General features: G+C 41.1%; 4 protein-coding genes across 4 annotated transcripts; 2 read left to right on the forward strand and 2 right to left on the reverse strand.

Annotated features, from left to right (window-relative positions):
• The first annotated feature begins 777 nt into the window (after window positions 1–777).
• LOC140773697 (large ribosomal subunit protein eL31-like) lies at window positions 778–2,782 on the forward strand. Its single transcript, XM_073116387.1, has 2 exons — window positions 778–939; window positions 2,345–2,782. Exons 1-2 carry the CDS (start codon window positions 860–862, stop codon window positions 2,622–2,624), a joined length of 360 nt encoding a protein of 119 aa, XP_072972488.1. The 5' UTR covers window positions 778–859; the 3' UTR covers window positions 2,625–2,782.
• Window positions 2,783–3,325: 543 nt separating this feature from the next.
• Window positions 3,326–4,651, reverse strand: LOC140773924 (uncharacterized). Its single transcript, XM_073116712.1, has one exon. It carries the CDS (start codon window positions 4,613–4,615, stop codon window positions 3,491–3,493), a length of 1,125 nt encoding a protein of 374 aa, XP_072972813.1. The 5' UTR covers window positions 4,616–4,651; the 3' UTR covers window positions 3,326–3,490.
• Window positions 4,652–5,735: 1,084 nt separating this feature from the next.
• Window positions 5,736–9,838, reverse strand: LOC140772857 (protein cornichon homolog 2-like). The gene is made up of 5 exons (XM_073115078.1): window positions 9,668–9,838; window positions 8,512–8,693; window positions 8,238–8,360; window positions 6,794–6,886; window positions 5,736–5,991 (listed from the first exon to the last, which is right to left on the reverse strand). The coding sequence occupies exons 1-4, from the start codon at window positions 9,740–9,742 to the stop codon at window positions 6,817–6,819; spliced, it is 450 nt and encodes a 149-aa protein (XP_072971179.1). The 5' UTR covers window positions 9,743–9,838; the 3' UTR covers window positions 5,736–5,991; window positions 6,794–6,816.
• A 2,394-nt stretch (window positions 9,839–12,232) lies between these two features.
• LOC140774030 (uncharacterized) lies at window positions 12,233–14,518 on the forward strand. The gene is made up of 4 exons (XM_073116857.1): window positions 12,233–12,886; window positions 13,278–13,561; window positions 13,685–13,912; window positions 14,020–14,518. Exons 1-4 carry the CDS (start codon window positions 12,493–12,495, stop codon window positions 14,446–14,448), a joined length of 1,335 nt encoding a protein of 444 aa, XP_072972958.1. The 5' UTR covers window positions 12,233–12,492; the 3' UTR covers window positions 14,449–14,518.
• The last annotated feature ends 55 nt before the right edge of the window (window positions 14,519–14,573 follow it).

Consider the following 14,573-nt stretch of genomic DNA (forward strand, 5'->3'; position numbering starts at 1 on the left):
ATATATTTTTTTTTCTCTATATTGAAATCTTCCCATGAGATAACATTAAGAGTAAATATTCATATCAATCTCCCTTCACTTTCAGGATTATCTTTTTTACCTATTCTGATTAGGGAACTCTGTTCTAATTCGAAAGTAAATACTGAATTATTCCTATTCAAGATTAGAAACGCTATACGCTTGGACTGGGAAAGCAATCTCGCTGGATGGTTGGCAATGGCCAACTCCACTCCATTCACACTCAGAAGGATTTTTAGCTGCTGGGTCAAAGTATATCGGATGTTAATCTCCCTTCCCATATCAGCTGTGCAGCTATGGCTGGAATACTCTAATTAATAACTTATTTCCAGCTCCTACAAAGGACATCCTCCGTGCAAGTGACATTTATCTCCCCACAAGACTCAGCCTACTGCTTTGGCATAATGTAGTTTAAATCTAGAAAACTTGTTTTATAATATAAGCGGTGGTTTACCTCCTATATTTTTACTATTTAAAAATCAAGTTATATAATATGTAAAAATATTTTATTAAATAAAAATATAATATTTTTAAAATAATTAAAATACTCTTATTTTTAGAATAACTAAAATACTCGGCTTAGTTGAGGATATTCTCATATAGCGAATTAACGCATAACCATGGGTTAAAATGTAATTTCGAAAGAAAAAAAGAACACGTGGCAGTCTTTTTTATTTTCAGTAATTTAGACTAATGTATGGGCGTTTTTGTAAACTCGTCATCGATATAAATAATAATACCTCCTCTTTATCTACTAGGGTTTATTTCTTAGCCGCGCCTCTTTGATTAGGGTTTTGGAAAGAGACGGTCTGGAGGAGTAGAAGCTTTAGCGGCGGCGGCAATGGTGGAGAACAAAGGGAGGAAGGAGGAGGTCGTCACGAGGGAGTACACCATCAACCTCCACAAGCGCCTCCATGGATGGTATTCTATCTTATCTTAGGATTTCCTTATTCTCTCAGAAGGATAGATGCGATCCATTTGGGTTTGTTGCGATTTGTGCTGTTTATTATTTATATCTGCATACGAATAGTAGATCGCAGTCGTAGTTAATTTACTCTATTGATCATATTTCTCTGAAGCGGTTTCTTTCACTTTAATTGAAAGATAGATATGCATTTATCTGTTGGAAGTGCTTCTCGGTTTGTTGATGGTGGAATAGGTTGAACTAGACTCTAACAGAAACTAGAATGAATGAAGTATTTTGTATTCTGTGCAAGGAGGATAAGAAGAAGAAGAAAAATGGAAGAACGAAGAGATATGGATTATGTAAGATGTGATCTGTTCGGATATATCCTGGTTTAAATTCTTAGTTAGAGATAGTGGAATTTTAATTGGACGTTTGTTGTATAGTTAGGATGTGAGAACTACGTGATCTCGGCATCCGATACTGAAAGAAGTGGGACTAGTTAATTTATGCAATTTAAGGTGGTGGAAAGGCTGTAATTTATCCTTTTAAGTAGGAAATAGTTATTCTACATGTAGTTTGCTGCTGTTTTATGTCTCTCTTTCATGAGATTGGCGTTTCCTGCTTCATTGGTTCTTCAAGTAAGTATTTCAAGAAATTGCAAAGTTTCCCTTTTGATTTAACTGATGACTTGTTTTCTTGTACTAAAGTTACTTTGTACTTTTTATTTAACTTGTGCATGTATAGTTTATTTCAATGCCCTTATATGAGGAGATTTATGTTGTTTTTCTTTTTTCAACTTTTTTAAGCTATTACTTTGTATCAAATGGATACATGGGATAGTGTCTGTCATCAATTCATTTCCTATTTCGATTTAATATTTCTTCTGGAGTATATTTAGCTTATATGCATTCGAATCTATTCATTATTATCTTATTAGCAATTCACAAGAAGTTCCTTTGACAGAGCCTAATACTATCAACAGTATACCTGGTTTCTGATCCTTCCATTATTATTAAGCCTTATACCAAGAGCAAGCACTATTGTCATGTTCAGTAATGCATACACTTTACTGAATGAGTACTAACCTGTATTGGCTGGGCATACGTTAGTGAGCTTAAACGCAATGCAGGGATCACGCACACCCAAGAAAAGCACCAAACAACCTGTCCCAAGAAGAGGAGATAGAAAATTAATATCTTGGCAATCAACATATCATTGTAGCTGCACATTGTTTTGACAATTATTTTCCTTGTCAATTGTGAGAGATCTTTAATAATTGCTGGCTAAGAAATCACTATTTCTTCTTGATGGAGAAACTTAATTTTCTGAGCTTCATTCCTTGTGATGCATCGGAATAAGTGTCACAGCTTATTCCAATTTTTTTTTTGTTGCTAATGATGTTATTTGATGTCCGAGCAGCACTTTCAAGAAGAAGGCTCCCAAGGCCATCAAGGAGATTAGAAAATTTGCCCAGAAGGCCATGGGCACTACAGACGTTAGGGTAGATGTGAAGCTCAACAAGAATATCTGGAGCAAAGGAGTCCGAGGCGTGCCAAGGCGGGTTCGTGTGCGGATTGCCCGAAAGAGAAACGATGAGGAGGATGCGAAGGAAGAGCTCTACTCTTTGGTTACAGTTGCTGAGGTTCCAGCAGAGGGATTCAAAGGGTTGGGAACCAAGCTAGTTGATGAAGCGGATTAAATTCATGCTGGTTGTCAATCTCATTAGTTTATTATGCACTTGATATTGAGTTGCTTTTGTGAACTTTAGATACATTCCAAATTTTGGAGGATGATGCTCAATGAGTTTATCTTGGTAATATTTAATCACAACAGTTCCATGCCGCTCATTTATAACTATATCCAGTATATGTAATAGAGAATATCTTTAGTAAGCAGTTTGGTGGAGTTTGGATGTAGTTCACAACTTTAAACCTGATTAGTTACTCTCATTCTCTAAACTTAAATAAGATAGCTAAAACTGATTTAAAAAAATATGGTGTTTTGATATTAAATTCGTGTAGTGCTCATTAAATTGGTCAAAAGTAAACTAAATCACATCTAAACGCAGCCTGTGGTCATAGATAAATGAGGTTGATCAATTGTGGGGGCCTGTTGTGCATGTAATGATTCGAGTTCATAATTTCTTATTGCTAATTATAAAGACATATATTCAGCAAATCTGGTCACTTGCTGGAATTATTAACCAATTTGATAGAAGCTCTTCCTTTTGTAGTGGAACAGAGAGCAACAAACTCAGTAATTAGCTTAGAAGCTATATATGTTCTTGAATTTCCGATTAATTTATGTCCAATGTCTTCTTGCACAAGGATTGTACTGGTACAACATAACCAGGCTTGACCCTAGTACATTTGACCCACTTCTTACCAAAGTCAAACCATGCAATTGCTCTTATAACGTGGTTTCTCAAACATTATCCACACCTTCCCTTCGGATAGAGCTACAGACTTGTATATAAGTAACTTTTTTTTTTTTCCTTCCTGGAAATAACTTCACACAGAAGAGAGAGCTACAGGAACCGTTCGATCTCGATCGGACGGCCAGGAATCACTTGCACTTGGCGAGCGGGAACCCGCAGAGGCAGTCGTTGCTGGCGAAGGAAGCGGCCTCGAGGTGGTCGAACGGCGGGCCCTCCGGTATGGGCCCGCAGAGGTGGTTGTGGCTCAGATCGAGGTGTCCCACGTACGCCGCGGAAGCTAACGTGCGCGGCACCCGGCCCGTGAGCCTATTGTACGCCAGGTCGAGCACCATGAAGTAGGACCTGGCGTGGAACACGTCCGGGATCTCCCCCTCGATCGCGTTCTTGCTCAGGTTGAGGATCCCCAGCCCCTTGCTCTCCAGGATCTTCGCCGGGATTCGCCCCGAGATCCGGTTCCCGTCGAGGTACAACGAGGATAGCACCGGCATCGACCCCAGATCAGCCGGGATACCGCCGGAGATGCGGTTCCCGGCGAGGTCCAGGTCCGCGAGCCGGTTCATGTACCCGATCGAGACCGGGATGGGGCCGGAGATCTGGTTCCGGGCGAGGAGGGCGCGGCTGAGCATTCGAAGGTTCCCGAAGTTGGACGGGATCCGGCCCGAGATCCGGTTGTTGGAGAGATCGAGATGCTTTAGTGAGGTTAGAGAGGGGAGGGACCTAGGAATCTCACCGGAGATTAGGTTATCGGCGAGGTTGAGCACGGTGAGGCGCGAGAGGCGGCCGACCTCCTTTGGAATCGGGCCGGAGAGGCGGTTCCCTGGGAGATCGAGGATTCGAAGGAAGGGGAGCGACGTGGCTATGCAAGGAGGGATCGGGCCAGCGATCTGCTTCCAGTCTGCGATCACGATGGCGGCGAGGCGATCGAGGCGGCAGAGGGAAGGGGAGATGTGGCCGGACATGAGGCCGGAGCGGCCGGCGGAGCCAGCGAGGATCGGATCCTCCGACTCACCCCGGAGGGTGAGGTCGGCAACGCGGCCAGTGGAGGGGTCGCAGCTCACGCCGTACCAGTTGTGGCAGCAGTCTTGACCTCTCCACGAGGAGAAGATCCCGAGGTAGGGCTCGGAGAGACCGGCGCGGAAGGCGAGGAGGGCATCGCGGTCCGACGAGGAGCAAGACACCGCCGCGGAGGCGTACTCGCCGGAGAAGACGATAGCGGAGAAGAGAATTGCCAGAAATGGTAAGCAAGAGGCCATAGTAAGTTACTACTCTGAGGTCACACTACCCGTGACTTGTTATATAACGCCTTTCTGTCGGATTTGACCTTAACGAGAAACAAATATTACGTGGGATTAATAGATGTTTGAGCCTGGGATTAAAGGATAGGTGGAGGGTAGTTATGAGAGTTAATGGATCAGGAAACGCGGGAACAGGAGATGGGAGAACGCACGTGCTTTCCTTTTAATCGTGTCGTTATCTGTCGGTATCCCTGCAGAGATCTCGCGGCGAGGGAGATTTAACTATAGAACACCTCACATAATAAATTATGCTTAACGAAGGCCGTCCGATATCAATCAAACGGCCAAATTTTTTCTTATCTCCGACAAAAGACAAGAGAAGCACATCGATAACCACGCAAAGACGGAGACAGAATCATGCATATACTGCGGCCAGATTTGGATATTTTGTTCATATAATATAATAAATAAATATACTTTGATATAAGATTAGTATCATAGATAAATAATTTTATGGGATTAGGGATACCTTCGCCACTGTGTGACCAATGAGCATGCATGGGTTTGATGCATGAAGTTGGCAAGGGCTGCGACTAATAATTGGAGGATCCATTCCAGGCCCATGCATGCAGAGCATTAGGTTCGGTGGGGTTGTCTTTTGGATAAGCACTGGACCTCTTCAATAATTGGAGGATTGAAGCCAATCAGGCAAATAAGCAAGTGCACATGTAGCTATAATGTCAAGTGAGAGGACATGACCCTAATTCCAACTCACAATTATAATAGAGATGGTCCTTCGAGTAGAGTTTCGCATTCTTATTTGCTGTCGTACAAGGCTAGAATTTTGACTACGGTGTTATGATTAACGTAAGTAATAAGGTTACGTTACTAATCCCCTTTCCCTCTGCGTGGATTAGGGAGGGGTACAGGGAGAACCGAGACAGCAAGGCACCTGTCCATCTCTGCTGACCGGATGAGACTGTTTATTTAACGGATAAGACGTTGACAGGAGTCCACGTGGTCCCTCGCATGCAAATCCCACATAGAGAACAGCTCATGTGAAGAGAACATGGACACCAAGCAAGAGGAATTTGGTGATGGAATTAATGGCTAATTAACGATAAGCAAATCACCAATCTGGAACCGACAATAAGCAGAGGACCTTTTCTTTTCTTTTTTTAATGATGATGTTCATCACGAGTACATACAGATCAAAGCAAAGAAGCAATAAATTAGCTTCAGAGTTTTAATAGATGGGCGAGAATGTTATGAAACTCTGGTCATTTCAAACACAAAAGAACAAATAAGATGGTTTCCCAGCATAGTGGCTTCCACAAGTTGGATACTACATTCCCACCAATTCAAGGATTCTCCTGGATGAAGTATTAAATATCCTGCACAACAATTGCATATCTTTCACCAATTTTTTTTTTCAGATGTTAATGGAGAGCAAGTTAGATAAAATATTAAGAATGGTAATGGCATAACCAACTTGCAGTAGTACCTCAGTGGGAATTGGAAACAATGTTGACATTTCCTTTATCTTGTTTTCTCTATTTGTCAGATTATATTAATTGAAGCATTACATAAATCTCTTAAGGTGTTTACAGGACCAAATCCACAAAATTTAGAATCTCAAGCATGTAACTAAGGAATTTTTTGTTTTAGAAGATTCAACCGAGTGCCAAATAGATTTGCAAATTCATCTAAAGGATCATAAAAGAAGGGCTATAGCAAAGAAAAAGAATTATAAGAGGTCAAGGATGTGTTAGTTTTTTTTTTTTTTTTACAAATATTCTGATCTGTTCAAATAAGACATCAAAAAGTTTTATATTGTAAATTTCAATTTTTGTTGACTGCATGTCTCCTACCACCAGATGGAAAGGCAGGTCAAGGATGCCTTATCCAACCTATACTGGATCAAAGACGATAATCCAAAAGAACATTTCTTCTTAAAAACCACAATAGAATGCTTGAGAATGAAAAATTGTATGAGGATTATATTTCTCACTACATAAGAGATTCTTTTCAATCATGCAATATAAGCCAAACTTGAAACCATCTTAATCCATAAAGAAATCACGTCAAGCATAAACCGCCAACTTGAAGCACTAGGAACCCATGCACTGCACTTACGACTAAACTGAAAATATTTTTTCCCATTAACAGAGAAAACAATCCTTAAAAGCTGCATACCTCACAGTGTAGGCTGACAAACTCTAATGAATCCCAGATTCCAGAAAATCAGAATCTTCATCCAGAAGTAGGACAACAGCCGTCATCACAAGCCTGAAAAGGATGCATTAATCATTTGATTACCCCATACACCAGGGTTTATAACATTCTGTACAATATGATACAAGGGAATTTCAGCATCTAAGCAGTAACAAAAAGAGACAGGAAAGACCGTAAAATTTTTAAATACAACAAGAATCTTAGGCTCAACTCTTATTTACATAGCATAGGTGGATCTGTTATCTTCAAATATAAGGTCCTATCTTCAAACACATACTGAAAGTACTAAAAATGTGGAGAATTCTAAAAGCTATAAATATAAGCAAAATGGTGAAAATGATCAAGCCATAGAACCTCCACCTTGAAGACAAGCTAAATCTTCTTTTAACTCTACTATTAGTCTCCTTTTCGCTAGATGTTCCTCTGTTCTCTTACCTTTAAGGCTTTAAGAGAACGTACTGGCTAACTTGGAACTGTATTTGACAAACATTAATATAATAGGTGTGCCCTTTTGTTCTGTTCTTGTCCTCCAAAAAGTGTACCAAGTTTCTTTACAGGTATATTTATCAAATAACAAGCTAAACAGATTCCCCACTTAAGAAATGAACTGCTTGGGCATGAGGCTGTTCAGGGATATTTTGCCTCAGCTACCTGTGGCAGCTTCTTGCTGATCTTTAAATGTGGATGCCTGGATGGAGCTGTTTAGGTAGCTTTTGTTGTCTTAATAGGCTGGTACAACAGGAGGAAGGCTACCCATAATTATCATCCCACCTGAGCCTATCAACTGGCGATTAGGATAAGAGAATCACGAATAACAGAATACCAAGTGATCCCAATTATTTCTCCTTGCAATTTTTAACAGTAGTACCCCATGAGACAATAGATTTATCATACTCATTCAGTTTATCTCACCTGTCATATACTATTGATTATGGCACTAAGATAGATTGAAGTATTGAACATTTTTCAACATGACCCATCTTTAATCACACTTTGTCTGGTTTATGCAGAACCATAAATAAGAACCTCAAAAATCTACCTCCACAGCTATTGATTGATTTACTAGAGGTTCTGCTCATGAGAACTGAACTTTACATTGACCTTCTGGGATGGGAACAGGGTACGTCAAGCTGTATAATTAGGTTACTTTTCTTTTTTCTTTTTTATCTTTTCAGAGTCAATCATAATTATTTCTACAGAGTTTATGTAATTAGTTAAGTCAAGCTGGAGGCAATCACTCAAAAATACATCAATTATCTTTCATCTTTCTGCTACAATTTATTAAACAAACAGTAAAATTAAATCTCTCAACAATTATGAACTGCCGATATATATAATCTTGTAAAGCACATTAATCTCAATAGCGGTGAACACAGAAGATACACACGTAAGTTAAGAAGCATACCTGTAAATGACTATAATAAATAAGCTGAAATAGCATGAAAGTTTGATTATCCTGTATTTCTTCTCCCCATTTAATAGCCGAAAAACCTCAGTGACATCTATTAGATGTTTGCTGTTCATAAAACTGAAAAGAGCTTGTTGTTAAAAACTGGTCTCTCCAATTTGGGCAGCAAATAAATTCGCACGAACAAGTAACCAAATGCAATGAAATTTACACACATGTAACCCAAGCAATGTACTTCATAGAAATAGGGAAAGTAAGAAATGATACATACAGTTTTACATGGTAATATGTGATCGGTGCCATAATTAGAAATGGAAACCAGTGCCATGTTAGAAGGAAAGTAGTGCATAAGACTCCTTGAACCAGGAATTCTGGAATGACAACAGCATTGATACGAGATGAAGAATCATACGGGTTGATATAGTCAGATTCCAAATCAGACAAACAAATAAGCTGGTCCACAATTAACAGACAAATATTAGAGAGGTCAACCAAGAGAAACAACAAGCACACACTTTTAAAGTATATAACAGAAAATCTTCCCACCCTCCTACAGCAAACAAAAAGCACATTAAAACAAATGAACCAAAGAAAAGATTGGAAAATGGTGCTATAATCATTACACTCGTAAATCAGGTAGACGGAATGAAGTAGTCATACCCGTAAATTTCACTCATCTAATATGACCTAAATAATATATATACGACGTAGTAAAGTAGATACAAGCACATGTACTCACATGGGCGTTCAACACGCATATACACAAAGATACTTTGATATTTCTAGTCATTATCCACGATAACCTTATGAGAGGAAGAAAGAGGTTTTGTTCAAATAACTATATCATGAAAACAAGTTACAGCATGAAGAGCTCCCTAACTTGCTTGACAAAATAGCTTGATAGTTCAATAACTTATTTCAATAGCTTGACAATCCAAAAATAACTCCCCCAACATTCCTCTCTTTCACCTTACTACTTCACCTTCCAAATCCAATGAGTTAAGTATTGTGTCTAGATTACTTTTAACTGCGAATACTATGAAAAGAATGATCCACCTCATACTCCTCGTCATAATACCAAAATTTTGGCTTACCATGATCTCATCCGGCAACAAATTGAATGAAATCCTCATCTTGCTATTTGGGCACGTAGGGTTCCTATCGAACTCAACTACTGCGAGAGAAAAAAAAAACGCAACTTTCCACCGAAAAAAAACCCAAAAGGTATACAACAATGGGCATCAAACACCAAAAGAGGCAACTTTCCGTCAATTACCGACAAAAATTTAAATAAAGACCCATGACCAACAAACAACGCAACTCATACAAAGAGCAAACAGATTTAGCTCCGCTCTGTAGAAATCTATGAGCAAACGATGTGGGCAGAGTTCAGAATCGGAGATAGGGTTAGGGTATGAGGTGGATACCTGATAGGCGGTCATAGCGATGAGAGCGATGGTCGAGGCGAAGGCGAAGAGCCATAGGATGAGCTCCCACGCCATGTTACAGTAATATTTCTTCGATCCGGCAGAAGAGGAGGCAACAAAGAAATCAAAAGCCCGAAGAGGCCTAGACGACGGCCGAAATGAAAAAAAAAAAAAAAGGCCGCAGTAACTTTGCAGCGTAGAAAGGAGGAGTTTTTGACTAAAATATTATTATAATATAAAATAATTACTAAACTAGATCACTGTTGAAGCTATTTTCTAAACTATTACTAATAATTTTTAGTTATTTTTAATACACTAAAAAAACTATTAGAAAAATTATTATCTTAGACATAAATAAAATAACTAAAAAATCGTTGTCTAAGATAGCGATTTCACTACGGTACTAGTTTAAAAAATAGTTTAAATAGTATTATATTTTGAAAAATATTTCTTACTATAGTAATATTTTAGTAAAAAAAACTCTAGAAAGGAGAGCATTTTACATATAAGCCATTATAAGTTCAAAAAATCGTAAAAAGAATCCAATATTTCCCAAAATACCTTTTAAAAGGTAAATATCACATTTAGCTGCAACATTGCAATACTGTTATATATCAAACTTGAGATTCTGCTCAAAGTTGTGTACATTAATAAAGAACTTATAATGACTGCTGATAGTGTTGGCAGAATGGATTTAATTTCTATATGTTGGAGAGAACAATGATCACTATCATCTTGCCCTGGTCTTCGTGATATTACTGTATTGACATCTCGAGCAGCTAGCCTAGTTGTAAGATGTAATTTTGTAACTCTTTAGCTATCGATATCACTTAATTTTTTTTCTAATAAAGAAGAGAGAGAAAAAAAAATATATATATATATAATAGATTTAAACATTTGATACAATTTTGAAATTATAAAATTTTAGATCGATCAATAATTAACTTATTTGTCTCTATAGTCTACTCTAGGGATATCAAGTTTAACGAGCAACTTGAGCTTGGCTCGGCTGAAGCTTGAGTTCGGCTCTGCTTAGTCAAAGCTGAGCTAAGCTTGAGTCGCTAAAACTGGTTTAAAATTAATATTAAGTCGAGCATAATTTAAAACCGATTCGCTCGATATGCTCGGTATGCTCGGTATAAAAGGAGTGAGATAAACCTAAATCACTGCCTCCTCCACCATGGTGCGTTAGTGCCGCCTCGTCCTCCTTTGCTAAGCCGCCGTGGTGCCCCGCCTACTGCTCCTCCTCCTCTTCCTTCTTCGACAGCAGCAAGCTGCCACGGTGCCACCTCCTCCTCCTCCTTCGGCATCGGCAAGCAACCGTAGTGTCCTACCTTCTCCTCCTCCTCCTCCTCCTTGGTTCGGCTTGGCTCAATTTGGCTTAGTCTGGCTTAACTTAAATGAGGTTTGATAATAGACTCAATTTAGGCTCAAGCTCGGTTTGGGCTTAGGCTCGATCTGGCCTAGCTAAGACTTAGCTCGAGTTGAGCTAAAATCGTACTTGAGTCAGCTCACTTAGGCTCGGCTCGTTTACACCCTAGTCTACTTAACCAACTCATGACCTATATATAAGAAGAAAAATAGAATCACCTGAGATTTTACTCTTTAACTTGTGCATGCTTGCTTGAGCTAAATAATCAAATAATAATAATAAGTAAAAAAACTAATAAAATAAAACAAAGAACTACTCTATTGGGGGTGATACGGAATTATGGCACAAAGGCTTGCGAAGGGTTCATTGATTAGATAAGGTAGCCGACTTAAACAAAGCATCAAGCCATAGACAAGTTGTACACGAAAAAACGCGCTAAGTTTGTCAGCTCTAATTATAATAATAATACGCAAATATTTAAAATATGAAGGAGATGTTTCCTTGTGTATTGGTTTGAAATAAAAAGAAGAAATTATTAATGAAAAGGAACCCTTCAATTATTAATGGTTGCGTTGTTCCCGTTGGTGGAGTCGTTTTTGAGCTCTTCTTCAACGGCCAGACAGAGAGGATCCAACCCCATTTGTCTCCAAGTTCTTAACTAAAATGAGCCATCCACGTCATCACTCCATTGCCTTCTAGAAGAAGATCACTTGAACAAGAGAGACGTCACTCTCCACGTCGCCACTTCATTGCCCCGGTTCGTGCGACAGAGGACACGATATGAATAAAAGCGTTGAGTTAGTAAAGTCGTCTTCTACTCACACTCATTTATTACCTCCCTTTTTTTCAATCTCGTTTCTTAAAGCGACATCGGATATTAAGAAGTGCAAATGGTTGCTGACACGTCATCCTACGTGACGTTAAGAGGTGAATCCGACGGCCAGGGTATTCCAGCTTACTTCATTTTCTATGCGAACGGATGAGCCGGCTCCACGTTTACGTCTGGAGTAGGGGTAATATAGTAAAACTAAATCTAATAGCCATCGGATTTTTAGAAATATATTTGCTCCAACTGTGTGCTATAGACTTAGTCGAGGAGATCCAACGGCGAGGAATGGAGAATCGAAATTTCACGCTTCTAATAAAGTCTTCGCTCAACCGCCTGCGTGGGAATTAACGGCGTAGATGCGTCGAAGTGGATCCCATCGAAGGCTTACTTAGTCCATACCTGTCTTCTTCCTCCTCCTCCTTCCTTCCTTCGATCGGATATTTTTCTCAGCAGAGCAGAAGAGAGGTCTCTCTAACTGAGGATTAGGGTTAGGGTTGGGGTTTTAGCTTCTCCTTCCGGGGTTTCGACCGTCCGATAGCGCGAATCGGAGATCTCGAGGGGTTTCCGGCGTTCCATCCGCCGTCCGTTCGCTCGATGGCGGGAATCTTGTAGAGAGGGAGAGGGATGCCGATGGATCGATCGCAGGCGATGGCGGTAGTGGCGATCGAGTGCGTGGCGGGGAGCTCGAAGGCGGAGGAGTGGGGAGGGGGGAATATGCTGCAGACGGGGGACGTGGTGGAGGAGATCAAGATCGGAGCGTCGCCACCGGTGAGGTCGCCGTTCAAGGGGGGGAAGAGTGGGGTCCAGAAGCTCCTCCATGCGGCTTTCAAGCGCGGCGACACGTCGATCGAGGTAAGGGTCCGGAGGGGGCGCGACGAGGAGCACGCCGAGCTCCAGGCGTGCATCGTGCCGCACGAGTCCGCGGGGAGGAGGCAGTACGTGCTGCGATCCATCCACGATCCGAACTACGCCGTCGGGTTCGTCGATCGGATGGAGAGCGAGTGCATCGCAATCCAGGGTACGTGCTTCTCCCCCATTAGCTTTTTTTCACCCCCTCATATTTATTATTATTTTTCTGGACATTTATTAGGACTACAGTAATGGTATTTCTGATCATATTCTCCGTTGGGTGCATCTTGTAAGTAGTACAGTATGCATATCTTGTAGCTTTTTAGTTCCAATTGATCATTGTTGATTGCCATGATTAGCCTTCATTAGATGCTACCATATTATGTTTGAAAAAAACCGACTCCAATGGAACGTTTTGAAATCAATTAATTAAGCAGCTGTTCATAAATGATTCTGATTAGTTATCGCACAAATCCCGCGTATAGTTGTGGCAATAATTGATTTATTTTTAGTTTATATCCACTAAAAAAAAGTAGGAATTAATTGTTGTAATTGTGAAGGGTCGAGGAATTCGAGAGTTGTGTGCGCACTTAGTAGGGCTCAGCTCCAGGACGGCTACGTATCATACCCATGGGAGAAGAAGATGAGGGAGTCACTCCCCATCCCCAACTCGAGTTCCTTCCTCTCCATGCTTATCCTTCCCGAGGCTCTCGACCAAGCCGCCTCTCGCTACAACACTCTCGAAGACACCTTGGCTCGTGCAAATGCATGGCTCCACGCTTCGCAGGCCTCAAATGTACCCATCGTCTTCATCAACATCCAAACCGAGGCTCTGCTCACCAAGGTGCATGATTACTTTTTTTTTTTTTTTTGGTCCTAAAAAACAACTTCGGAAAGTCTAACTACTAGTTAGAAAATTTGATACTCACGATTGGGAGCATCCACCATGGAATATGAATACCTGTAGATATCGGGAGAGACGGCGTCTGCGACGGTTAACTCCGGATCATTGGCCGACCTGGCAAACCTGGCGAATGCCAGCCTCTATGGTTTCGAGGACTACCACGGGGTGGATATTGGAGTGGTGAAGGCGGTTCGACTTTGGTACACCGCTGCTGCTGGTGAAATGCCTGTGGAGGTTAGGCTTCAAGAAGGCGACACTAAGCTGGGCTTTGCAATTAGCCGCACCGAAGAGGTCCTTTCTTCCGCCTTAGTAGCTATATATATAGATATTTAAAACACTCTTTTCTTCTTTTCTTATATATATATATGTGCGATGGACTCGCTTTTGTTCGACCGCAGGGCTTCATCTACATATCTTCTGTAATTGACGACGACGAAGTCCCTTCGACGCGATCCGGGCTCAGAGATCTCTACAAAGAAGCCAAGGACGCGTCTAAGCTCTTGGTAATCTCGAGGGTGTCGAACGAGAAAGTCCTCCCATGGCTGGTTTCATCCTCCGGAGCCATCCGGTGCTTCGACACCGTCTCCCTGAGCCGCAAGCTCTCCTTGCACCGCCACGCTCTGCAGCCCTTCCTTCTCCACGTGCTCATGTGGGAGAAGCCGCTCGGCCCCGGCGGTCGGATACTGACGCGTCCTTCTAACGTGGCGCCGCCATCAACCGGAGAACTTGGTCATAATGATGAATCTCCGGCGGTGTTAGGAAGAGACACCGCGGGAGATGCGTCCTTCAGATTCCACGACTTCTCCTTGCCAAACAACTGGGTGTGAATCTTTTATATTATTCTGTGATGCTGGGATCCATGTACATACGTAAGTAATCCCTCTTTTTTTCCCCTCACCCGAGTTTTTCTAGGTTGGTGTCTGCTTATTGTGCAACATATACAGGGACATTT

The sequence above is a fragment of the Typha angustifolia genome, chromosome 13 (genome assembly GCF_048772165.1).
Source record: "Typha angustifolia cultivar Huaian chromosome 13, ASM4877216v1, whole genome shotgun sequence".
Lineage (NCBI taxonomy): Eukaryota > Viridiplantae > Streptophyta > Magnoliopsida > Poales > Typhaceae > Typha > Typha angustifolia.

Excerpts from the sequence above, each read along its gene's own strand:
- LOC140773697 (XM_073116387.1), top strand. The coding sequence starts at position 860 with ATGGTGGAGAACAAAGGGAGGAAGGAGGAGGTCGTCACGAGGGAGTAC. Across the intron at positions 940-2,344 it reads CACAAGCGCCTCCATGGATG|CACTTTCAAGAAGAAGGCTC; the intron begins GTATTCTATCTT and ends ATGTCCGAGCAG.
- LOC140773924 (XM_073116712.1), bottom strand. The coding sequence starts at position 4,615 with ATGGCCTCTTGCTTACCATTTCTGGCAATTCTCTTCTCCGCTATCGTC.
- LOC140772857 (XM_073115078.1), bottom strand. The coding sequence starts at position 9,742 with ATGGCGTGGGAGCTCATCCTATGGCTCTTCGCCTTCGCCTCGACCATC. Across the intron at positions 8,361-8,511 it reads ACATATTACCATGTAAAACT|TTTTATGAACAGCAAACATC; the intron begins GTATGTATCATT and ends AGCTCTTTTCAG. Across the intron at positions 6,887-8,237 it reads TTTATTATAGTCATTTACAG|GCTTGTGATGACGGCTGTTG; the intron begins GTATGCTTCTTA and ends CATCCTTTTCAG.
- LOC140774030 (XM_073116857.1), top strand. The coding sequence starts at position 12,493 with ATGCCGATGGATCGATCGCAGGCGATGGCGGTAGTGGCGATCGAGTGC. Across the intron at positions 13,562-13,684 it reads CCGAGGCTCTGCTCACCAAG|ATATCGGGAGAGACGGCGTC; the intron begins GTGCATGATTAC and ends GAATACCTGTAG. Across the intron at positions 13,913-14,019 it reads CAATTAGCCGCACCGAAGAG|GGCTTCATCTACATATCTTC; the intron begins GTCCTTTCTTCC and ends GTTCGACCGCAG.